Source organism: Diabrotica virgifera, chromosome 6 (genome assembly GCF_917563875.1).
Source record: "Diabrotica virgifera virgifera chromosome 6, PGI_DIABVI_V3a".
NCBI classification, from domain to species: Eukaryota; Metazoa; Arthropoda; class Insecta; order Coleoptera; family Chrysomelidae; genus Diabrotica; species Diabrotica virgifera.
Window position 1 is genome coordinate 247,432,723 of NC_065448.1, and position 12,689 is coordinate 247,445,411.

At 32.5% G+C, this 12,689-nt stretch overlaps 1 protein-coding gene across 1 annotated transcript in view; it reads right to left on the reverse strand.

Moving 5' to 3' along the window:
- Positions 1-12,689, reverse strand: part of LOC126887498 (sialin) — a 142,776-nt gene that overhangs the window by 64,135 nt on the left and 65,952 nt on the right. The window contains exon 3 of the mRNA XM_050655104.1: positions 5,166-5,359. Coding sequence (XP_050511061.1) covers positions 5,166-5,359 — 194 coding nt within the window. The remainder of the gene's footprint in view (positions 1-5,165; positions 5,360-12,689) is intronic.

Genomic DNA, 12,689 nt, shown 5'->3' on the forward strand with positions numbered 1-12,689 from the left:
TTAATATTTCAACCAACGCCTCAACGAAATTAAAACGGAAGTTCCGCAGGGTAGTGTCCTGGGGCTGGTTCTCTATTTACTATTCACAAGTGATATACCAGAGTTAGATGACAACACTACAGCCATTTTCGCGGAGGACACTGCCATTCTGGCAGTTGGTAAAGATAATAAATACTCAACTATTAGTCTACAAAATGCAGTCAAAGTCAATAAATTTTATAATTGGACCAGGAAGTTTAAAATCTTCCTAAATGAAGGTAAATCGGTTCATATAGAATTTAGTAACAAACGTGACGGACATGAAATGCCATATGCCATATGCCAAATATATAGGTCTCACCCTAGATGCAAAGTTTAACTAGGAAGCAGACGTGAAGAAAAAAAATGGGAAGAATTGGCTATCAGATTAAAAAAGATGTACATATCGGCTTTTGGGAAGACACTTAGCCGTGTCAATTCATAACAAGCTTTTATTCTACAAGCAGATTCTAAAACCTAAATGGACGTATCATCCAACTGTGGGGTTGTACCAAAACCTACTATTAAAATAATTAATGCCCGGTTGCACCAACAGATCTTAAGCTTAAGACGAGAATAACAATAAGAATTAATATAATATAATATAATTAATATAATAAGAATTAATATAATATAATTATAATATATAACAATAAGAATACCGTAATATAATAATAGATATAATTGATAATAAGGTAAGAATCTAAAATGATGATGCAACGTAAGTGATACTCAAGGAGGCCCTATCTATAAGTAGAGCTTAGCTAAGCTGGAGCTTAAGATCTGCTGGTGCAACCAGGCATTAGACTTTCTAAAATAAAGTATTGAGGTGCATTGTTAACGCACCTTGGTACGTCTATAACCAAGATATCCACAGAGACCTAGCGGTGTGGTATGTTGATGAAGAAATACAAAAAATCGCCTGCAGGCACGAAGAAAAGCTTTCACAGCACCAAAACGTTGAGGCCATTCAGCTTTTGGATAACTCTAGCCAAAAAAGAAAACTCAACAGGACAAAGCCATATATGAGTTAGTGTAGTGTGTAGTGCATAATGCAACTTAGGTGAAAAAGCTATTGTGGTTAGCGCACAAGAAAAAATCGCTTTAAAAATTAGAACAAGCTAAGAATAAATACACCACTGGGTGATTCTTAGATTAAATTAGATAGTAAGTTAGGATCTATAGAAAAGTTACTGATTATTCTTTGACTAGATCGTAGTGAATAAACAACATAAAAAAATTATCTTTGTTTAAACACCCAACGGGATTAAAATTCCAATCGTAATACAGTCGATAAATCTAAACGACATAAAAACACAATAATTGATTGCGTCAAGTTATGTGTTTTACCACTCAAGTTCATACGTATTACAAAAAAAACAAGACACAAAAAAGCTAATCAAATATGTGTAATGAAATCAATATACTTTAATTAATTTGTTAATATAGCGGGTTTTTTAGCGACGCAATTTATTTTCCTGTAAATGATAATGTGAGGAAATGATATGTAGTATACAGGGTGATTCATTTATTTGATGCACTATATGAACCTCTTTATAGAAATAAATCACAAGGATCACTAATTCACTTAATTACTCTCACTTAATTCGCTTAATCACTTAATCATCACTTAATTTGCTCCTGTTCTAACTTGGTTGCACCGTATTGATGACGACCAAATAATCAAAAATACATACATAATTACGGTTGCCCTCCTTCTTTTTATCTATTTTCCTTTGTATTCATGTTGTGAGCTTTGCTAATAAGCATTGGCAAAAAGGGATAAAATTAAGAATAAGTATTTAGGGGAATTCTAAGGTCTAAGGATGGCATCAATTGATGCCCAAAGGAAAGAGAATATGTTAAGAAGGTTAGGGTCTCTTTAACATCGAGATGTTAATGTTCCGTTGGTGGTTTACAGAAACAATCATGAAATTAAAATAAGTGTAAGACAACGAAAAATAATAATACATTTATTTATTTTGGGTTAAAAAGGCGTGCTTATATCTCGTAAGAGGGTTTGTTATTATTTTGGAGACGAGGACATAAAGAGGCTGGCCCTTTATCTGGTGTTTTAAAAGCTGAAAACATTTCTAGTTTTAAGAAGCGTCTTCGAATGCATTCAAAAAGTGATTTATTGACATAAGGTAAATAATTACGGAATTTGCATTTTCCATACATAAACTGAACAGGCCATCAACATCTGGTTTCGTATAGAAAGAAATGTGAATTTTAAATGGCCCATATTATTTCATTTTGAAAAAGTGATTAACCACATTATCCACATTAATCATCCAATAAGAAGAATTACTGAGCAGGTTCCTCGTATGAATAGGAGAGGAAGACCCAAGAAGAGCTGGTCGGAGAGCTTAGGTGGGATAAGTTCCTTAGGCGAAGGAGATTGGTAGTGGTATGACCCAACCTATGTAGAAACTTATGGAACATGTAATTATGGAAACCGACTTGGGTATGAAGAAAATGACAATGATGATCAACCATGATTTTTGTGTCACCCTCTTCATAATTTTCTTTTATACGTATTTGTGGATATTCTCCTTTATTTTATATTATACGGGTGGTTGTATATTATCATTCATTATCACTAAATATCACTACTACGTCAGTAGTAATTTAATATCTTTTGTAATTTCATTTGTCATATTTATTGTTCTCCGTATTGTTTTATTTCTTCAAAAACAGTGGCATTCGAGACGGCGACAAAATCATTTTAATATAAAAAATACAAATTTATAAAATACTGTAGGTATTTGTTGTATGTATTTCTAAGAATTTACATCATATGATTTATAATTATTATACATGACAGAATTATTATTTTTTACTATATTGATAACCAAGTTCCTCATAACAAAGGTTATTTATTGTTCATTTATTTAGTTAAAACAATAAATAATTCATGACGCAATAAAGAAATGAGTACAACTTTACATTGTTTCAAAGATATTGCCCTACTATTAATAATAAAAATACTAATACATAAATAAAATAGCTAACAATTTTTACCACTAAACACAATTGTCATAATATGAAAATACTCCTAAGGGCAAAAACAGACGGAGCACTCTGTGGATCCACAGAGTGGCTGAAACAGGCGATTTTCTAGCGCCGGCGACTACGCTGCGAAGTGAATCGTTTTGAAGGGTGCGGCGTTTTATTTAATGAGTGAGAAAAAAAAGTAAGTTTGTTCAAATGATTAAAAACTTGCCGGCTAATATTTTTTTTAAAGTGTGTTCGTTAAAATCAGTGTTTGTAATGTCCGTAGTTTTAAATATTTTATAAAATTTCAACCCTTTTGAAAAAATACCAATAAACTCCATAAATGGAATTAAGAAGAACCAGACAAAAACAGCTATATCACAGAAAGAAGTACATAAAAAATCAACCAGTATATCTGGTATCCTATAGGCGTAAAATAGTTTGATACAATTTTCAAAACAAAAAACACACATAAATAGTAAGATTCCCAACCTGACAACTGAGTGAAGGAGGCCCTTAAGGGGATGATGATATTAAATATATCTAAACATGTTAACTTGCAACCCCCTTTTAACTGATATTTTATCGTTTTGTTTTCAACAATTAACAATAAAACCTTTTTTGGCCTAAGGATGGGACCCCATTATTTAACATAAATAAACAAACAAGATTGTGTATTTGTTTTGTTCAGTTTAATGATGGATTCAGACAAGGAAGATCTCCTTCTACTTCTTTTATTACAGCGTCATCAAAGTAAACATCGTCATATACGACGATCACTATGAATGAATAATATGTATAATAAAATATAAATAGAGAAAATATTGCTTACGGGATTTGTTCTTTTCAAAGATCTCGTCCCACGCTTTTCCTTTCAATACCCTATAACTATACCCTCGGGTTCTTGTATTCCATATAGCCGGTCTGTTTTGCACTTCAATCAAAAATCTTTCCGAATCAAAATTCATTTTACGTGCTCACCGTGTAAACTCTCGTCAATATCTGCGGCAGCTACAAAAGTGGTCCGTCTGAATAAGTTTTGCGACTAGTGGACGCCACTAGCAGTGAGGATCGGCGACTGTGGCTGGCCACACGCGCCACAGTCGCTCGTCTGGAGTGGAAGGTCGACTCCACATAACAAACTACGGCCAATCATCGGAAGCTGCTTTGTGGAACCACAGAGTATATTCACAGAGTGGTCCGTCTGTTTTTCCCCTAAAAGTCAGTGGTTTTTAAACAAATGCTTATTATCCAAAAAACGCTATTTATCGACCTTTCAAATTAGCAAAATGTTAAATTCTGAATCTCTTAATTTGCTAATTTTGGGTAATTAAAAACCTGTTTAATAAAATGTTAAGGGGTTATTGTTATTGAATATATTTGGCAGACATTGTTAACATATTTTTGTTGTTTTATTAACAAAATAGTATATTACGTCATTATTTATTTATAAAGAATATTGAAAAAGGAAGAAAAGTGAATTATCTCATACTTTATTCCATGTTTAAAAAGGTAATACCGGGACGGTACAAATTATCGGAAAGTAGCTACAAGAATTTGGTACGGCTGAGATAATTGTATATGCTTTATAGATCGTAAATCTCCCATTGCTTTGAAAGTCCCTATAAAATGCTGATTCTTTTTGCCAGTAAGAACAAACTCTCTCGTCCTTAGTTAGGAAAATATCACGCACTTTCTACGTATACAATCACAATATCTAGTCCGCAGTCGGACAATTATCTCCACCATATATTACACATATCTCGTCCTTAGTTAGGACATTCGTCACACGCTCTCTACGTACAACGAATTATCTCGTACTTTAATACATACTGATTCTTTCTCCTTCCTGTTTGGTTGGTTGTTCCTGGTTCCTATAGTTGCTGATGATGGCTCGTATTGGGTCTAAACGCGTCCAAATTATTTTAATCTTATAATGTCTTTGTAAAATTTTATGGTTCATCTTGGAAAGAGTAGATGATTACGTCTAGACCATATTTGTGAAGTATGAATACATCTTTTTCAAGCACAATTATTATTATTTATGGAAAAGGGTAGCACACTCTTTAATTCGTAATAAACTAATAGTGTCATATATTTTAGGTCAAACACACGAAAAGTAGATGGTTAATTAAGAAATAAATACAAACCTCTGAAGACGACCAATTGAATTTGTGTTGGTCCACAATTGGTACCTTTGTTGTTGTTGTAGAGTTCGTGGCATTTGTCTGAGCTGGTACCATCATATCGACTATGGCTATTGTTAAATTTACTCTTAACATGTAATTGAACATGAAGCCCAAGATGACCATTATATTTAACACTTGACGACATGTTAGAAAATCTGAAACAAAATTAGATATTGAGATTTCTTTAAACATTATTTAAACATAAATATCTTGATGAAAGACAGTTTTACATTTAATTTTGTCTCAGAGATACCACCATATATGTTTGCGTACGTTTATTCCTCTTGGATTCTTCAGAACAGCTCGTGGTATGCTCTGAATCAAAACCAAATCTAACTGACAAGGTAGCAAATTAATAATTTGCTAATGGACGCCATAGCGACATCTATTAAAACAATGAGAAATCTAAAACAGAAGCTCTAAAAATTTCTAACGCTGGAAAGCAAAATTCTTGTAGCAACTGACTCCGAGCCTTCTACAGTTTACAAGATATACGGAACGATAAATGAATATATAGCGACACGCTTCATTTATTATTTTTTTAATTACTAATTTTAAATATTAACTTTTCTCAAAACGAAAGAATACGTCTCATTGAAACACAAATTGCCATGTTGGCCACGCTCTTTATGTCAACTTCTTAAAAACCACAGAAAGGTTCTCAGCTTTTAAAACGCCAGATTTAGTAATTTATCGCCTTTTCTATCTTCTAGCCATCATACATGATGACATAATAGCGTTTGTGGTCTCGGTCAATATCGTCACAGCGGGCATGCAGTTCAGTTACACCTTCCCTAAAATAACAAACCCTTACGAGATATTAACGAAGCACGCCTTTTTACCACAAATAAATAAATATATTACTGTTCGTTGTTTTATACTTTAATTTCATTTAATTGAATCCGTCAACGCACCCACGGAACAAATATTCTATTCCCCATGTCGAATTGTAGACCATTGTAGATTATATTACATATAATAGATTCCCCCATGTCTATGGATTTATCGTTCCGTATGTCTTGTAAGCAGTTTGTAAGTAAGTATGGTTGCAGCTCAAGGCAACTGTTCAGAGCAGCTGCCTCGAAGGTCAAAATAGCCATGGCTGAAGGCTGAAATGTGTTAATGTCTGACTAAAATTTCATGCAATAAGTGCCATATCTAAACGTACCTTAAGTATAAGTGTGTAAGTTTTTGTTAAGGCACATATTCACTACGTTAGTGCTCCATGCTTCTTGCAACTGCCCCAATCGATACGGCATGCACTCCTCTAGATATAAACCGCCACCGATTGGAGCAACACTGTGTGGAGCAGTTGCAGGAGCGCGGAGCACCAACGTAGTGGATACGTGCTTTTATGTGGTTTTTATTTTTAGCTTTTATTGTCCATTTTTATATTTTGTAATTTTATTGTCCACAAAACGTGTCCTGTAAATAGACTACCTATGTAAGTAATCAAGTTTTCTAACCTTAATAATTATAAATCACTTAGAAAATTAATAAGAAATAATGGCGAAAATCTAGCCGCATATAATTGTTTTTGTTGTTGTAATCATCAACCTTTTTCAACAGCTTGGTCTATAATTATTGTTAAGTTTTGTTGACTTGACACGAAGTGACCCAAAAAATCAAACCACAAGGTTATATGTAAAGTATGAATATGTATAGGTAGTTATTATGTCTCCGTGAGGTGGTTATAATTTACAAACTGAGCGCGCAAGAAAATTGTGTTGTAAGTTACACTTACATTATTATTAAAATATGAAAAAAAATTATAATATCATTCAATCGTTTTAACTTTTTTTTTCGATTAAACTACGATTTAGATAACAAAATCTGAAGATTTAAAATGTTTAAATTTAAAATATTTAAAACTACAGTTTTTTTGGTATACTTTATAATGAGTTACAAATAGTCCAGTCGAGTTAGGTAACGTTCACTACCGAGACCATCACATGGTATCCTAGCCTAGAGCATAGTATCCTACTCTTCATATTCGTGAATTCTGGCATTCAAAATAATGCATTTATTTTACATAGCGATCGATAATATAGTTTCGATCGCCAGGTAAAATAAATTCATTATTTTATATGCGAGAATTCACGAATATAAAGAGTAGGATACTATGCTCTAGACTAGGATACCATACGATGGTCTCCGTAGTGAACGTAACCTTAGACGAAAAAAGGTCTAACCTTGCATGCCGAGATGTCCAAAATTTTATTATTCTAGCCTTAGAGGGGATCAGTAGTAGTGTAAATTGAAAATTGTGACTGAATTCCGCAGTTGCGTTAGCCACCATCTTGATTTAAAAAAAAAACAGTTTTTGCTCAATATCTCCGTAATTTTCAACTTTTAGACAAAAATGGTAAATAGTGTCCAAGATCATATTGAATGGGCTAAAGCCAGAACTACACAATAAACTAAGAAGCAACCAAGCAGGCTTTCGCGCTAAACGATTTAATATCAGATCTATTAGTACGTTCTTTGACGGTAAAATATTGCAAAACCTCTAAATTTTAAAGAACCGCTTGGATTGACATAAAATTTGGTATACACATAGCTAACAAGTCAAAAAAAAAGTGATATTCTATCGATGTGTGCTTTTGACCTGGGGGTGAGTTTTACCCCTTCTCTGGGGTGAAAAAGTATATGTCCAAAATAAGTTCGAAATTCGATAAACTGACTAATTCTAAGCAACTTTTGTTCTATAGCGTTTTTTCAACAAGTCAATATTTTTCGAGTTATTTGCGAGTGAATTTGTTCATTTTTAAATAAAATAACCACGTTTTTAGACGGTTTTTCGCAAATAACTCAAAAAGTAAGTACTTTGTCGAAAAAAATATTATTAATAAAAATATAGTTTATAAAAAAATGAAAAAAATGGTGCATATATTAAGTCTGTAGACCTGGTACAAGCAAAGTTGAAGCTAATGAAAATTAGGTTCTCATTCGTCAAATTCCAAATCGAATATTTTGATCGAGAAATAACCAAAAAACGGAACACTTCTCGGGGAACACTCATTTCAACTTTTTTAAAGTGTTTAAAGAAAGGTTTATTCTTGTATTTTAAAAAAACTTCTAACCTTAAAAGTAAGTGAGTTATGCTCAAAATATTGTTGGTACCTCTTATTTTTTGGTAAAAAGAATCGCGAAAAGCACCCCCTAATTAGCATATCAAATAAAATTAATCGTTACCTCTTCACAAGTTACTTTACTTATTTATTATTTATAAGTAAGTCTCAGCGGTTCAAAGTGCTTATTCTTGAAAAGGCTGTAGTTAAAATGGCTTGAACGAGTCACTAATCCCGAGTATATGCAAACTTTGAACAGCCATAGCATAACCGATTTTTGTCTAACAGGAAAACAAAAAGTCCAAAATATTCAGAAAAGCAAAACGTATATTTTATTATTTCTTGAGATTTTTGGTATTACGAATAATTTTTAAGTTCATTTGAAAGAGCATTTTTTCAAAACTAAAAATTTTAAATCTTTTATTTTAAAACCATTTGTTTTTTTTTTCAAAAATAAGCACGTTGAATCGATGAAAGTTACAGACCATATAGACACAACATAAATAAAGCAATATTTGAAGCGGTAACGATTAATTCTATTTAAGTTGTTAATTAGGGGGTGATTTTCCCGATTTTTTTATGCCAAATCAAAACGGACCAACTGTATTTTGAGCGTAACTTGCTCACATTTGATGCCAGAATATTTTTTTATAAAAATGGACATAAAGCTTTGTAAACTCTTTTAAAAAAGTTGTAATGAGTTTTTTCAAAAAAGTGCTTCATTTTTTGGTTATTTCACGTTGAAATATATTTATTTGGAGTTTGGCGAATAAGAACCTATTTTTCTTTAGCTATAACTCTGCTTCTACTAGGTCTAGAGACTTCATGTATACACCATTTTTTTCACTTTTTTCCAAGCTATACTTTTGCAAACAACGGTTTTTCGATAAAATACTTACTTTTTGAATTATTTGCGAAAAATTGTCTAAAAACGTGTTTGTTTTGTTGAAAAATGAACATATTCACTCGCAAATAACTCGAAAAGTATTAACTTGGTGAAAAATAAAAGTTGCTTAGAATTAGGCATTTTATCGAATTTCGGACTTATTTTGAACGTATGTTTTTCACCACCGAAAAGGGGTGAAACTTACCCCAGGGCAAAAGCACACATCGGCACAATATCCTTTTTTTCTTTGGCATGTTGGCTATGCGTATGCCAAATTTTATGTCAATCCAAACGGTTCTTTAAAATTCACAGCAAAAACCGTCAAATAATGTACTATGTCACATTTTTGTACTCATAAGAATTATCTTGGAATAATCTAGTGAATGGCAAAAGAATATAAATTTAATGTTTATATTTTTTATAAAAGCCTTCGATAGTATAAACAGCGAACAAATGTGGAAGATTCTAAAACTATATGGACTACCGATGAAATACATTAACCTGATCAGACTATTCTAAAAGGGATATACAAGACTGGAACATGCGGGAGAAATAGTAGAAGATATAGCTATACAAAGCGGAGTTAAACAAGGATGCGTACTTTCCCCGGCATTATCTAATCTTATCAAATCTGCTGATGGGTTTGGTACACGTTTGTTTTGCTAGGATAAGGGCTGCTTTCCATTGTATTCCTCTGTGATCATTGCCCGAATCATGTTTGCACATCTCACGTAGAAATTGTTGCATTCACAGGGTATTTTATAGATGCAGTTTTTGGATTTTTCTTGTATGTTTTTTGGGTTTGGTTTTCAACAAGATAGATCTACAGTGTTATTAGTTGTTTTGAATTGAATTTTGGTTGAATGCCGTACATGTTTACTATCCTTTTCAATTTTTCGGAAAAGCCCTTTACAGGTTATACATATTCCCAGAATTCTTAAAATATTTTTTTGAGAACGATTTCTGTAGTGGGATCGAAACGTCAAACATTAGTTATTTAAAAACTGTAATTTTCATTCCACCAAAATGCGTAAACACCAATTCGAATGCGAAATTAAGGCACCACAAATGAACAGTTTTCTAACAATGAAGTAAACTAACAATTTCGAATTATTATGTATATTGTGTAATAGGAGGGGCCGAAAAATTTGTCTACAACATTTTTAGAAATTATCTGTTACATTAGTAAAATTACATTTCTAAAAAATGTTTTATTGATGATGGATAATTATGAAGCGATAATTTTAAATAGCATGTTTAAATTTCCTAAATAAAAATTATCATCCAAGCAGATAAGCAAATTACCTAAAGTAAGTAAAGACAGTAATGTGAACTAATATAACAAGTTTATGTAGATAGGAACCTATAAACTACGTTATGAAGTTACAAGCGTTTAGAAAAAAGGTAAACCGTAAACCCATCAAAAAAGCGTGAAAAATTCTTTCCTAAAATTACAAATTACTAGATAGATGGTACAATAGTCGGAAAACATAATAACCAAGAAGCTAACTAAATTAGTTGACATACACTTGAGTCTTTACCCGTGCGTCATTAACACCTGGCGAGATAAAACACATACCTTTTATCTAGCATCATTCTCTTCCACGCATGAAACTAATGACAAACCAGCTACCGCCTGTTATTAAGTAAAAACATGTTATTTTTATGAACGATCTAGACTCAGTACATTGAAAAGAGATAGGTACAAAAAAAGACGATTGGGGATGTTTTCACATATTTTAAGTACAATTTGTTGGTTTACTTTTGTGGCTGTCAGTTTGTTGAATTTTTTGCTGTGATTTTGTCGAATTTTTGCATTTTGAAGTTCTTTATAGTATACAAAGAGTTGTTTTCACAACTAATTTTATATTGGAGTTTGAAATTTTATGGTAAATTTATGTTATTTTACGATTAATTTTGACAACGTACTAACCTCATTAACACAGTTAAGGAATGCTTGTGTTTAATGTTCCTCCAAAGTAAATAAAATAACAAAAAGAAAATATGTTATTGAATTTTTTTATAAATTTTTTATTTATTTATTAATCAATGATAACAATAGCTATTTATGTAAAAAGTCAGTAAAGTTACTCTTTATCGAACCAGTCTGATATTATGAGCCGAGCGCGACCCTAGCGAGCGAGGCGAATAACAGACGAGTTCGATAATGAGACTTTACTGACGTGGTGCATACAAAATTTTATCGCCAACAATTTTATATTGGTTTTAACACTTACTTACAATTTAAAATTTAACAATTTTTAAAATTATAGACGTAATAAAAATTTCATGACAGTGATGACAGATAACTTTTGCAAGATGGCCGCTTTCGATTTTTAATCGATATTTATCAATATTGAATAACTGCTAAATCGGTCAAGTTTTGATTTATTTTATATGAATTTAATTACAAAATACTACAGAGTTTCACTTTTTGACATAAATTTAATTAAGCAATGTCTTAAATTTTGTACAATATTTTTAATAATTAAAGTTTCTGTGCTTAGTCCGTATTTATTCTCATTAGTTTTGGACCAGATAACAGCGAAACTACAAGGTAACATTCCATGGTGCTTAATGTATGCTGATGATGTCGTGTTAGTAGGAAATCGTGAAAGAGACTTAGAACAAAAACTGGAACAGTGGAGGCAAGCTCTGGAGGAAAAAGGTTTAAAACTTAGTAGGACAAAAACAGAGTATTTGGAATGTTCATTTAAAGATGGAGTTACTACAAATAAAATGGTATCTTTGGATGGTGAAATGATTGTAAAAAGCAATAGTTTTAAGTACCTGGGATCGTTATTACAGAGTAATGGAGAAATAGATGGAGATGCATGTAGTAGAATTAGGGCTGGATGGATGAAGTGGAAAGAAGCGAGTGGTGTGTTGTGTGACAGATAAATTCCAATGAAGCTGAAGGGAAAATTCTATAAAACAGTCATAAGACCGGCTATGATGTACGGAACTGAATGTTGGGCAGTGAAGAAGAAAGAGGAACAACGAATGCATGTGGCGGAAATGAGAATGCTTAGATGGATGAGTGGAGTGACAAAGAAGGATAAAATTAGAAATGAGTATATTAGGGGTAAGTCTAGGTGTGGCACCAATTGATGCCAAAATGAGAGAGCATCGGTTAAGATGGTTTGGTTATGTTCAACGTCGAGACGTTAATCACCCAATACGAAGAATAGCTGAAGTGCAGATTCCTGGAAGGAGTACGAGAAGAAGACCAAAGAAGACCTAGGGGGAGACGATAAGGCAGGACATGTTGGTAAAGGGGATTGACATTGATATGACCCAAGATAGAATTTTGTGGAGAAATGCAATTAGGGAAGACGACCCCGCATAGGGTAAGGCAAAGAGAATGATGATTTTTAATAATTAAAGTAAATAAATTTTAAGTTCACTCAAATAAATAATCGATTACTGCCATCGATCACATTCAATCTCGATTAATGGCGGCAGGTAAAGTAAAATTCTTCTTTCAGTACAATAAAGTGTTACTTTACTGCCGCAAATGGCGGCAAA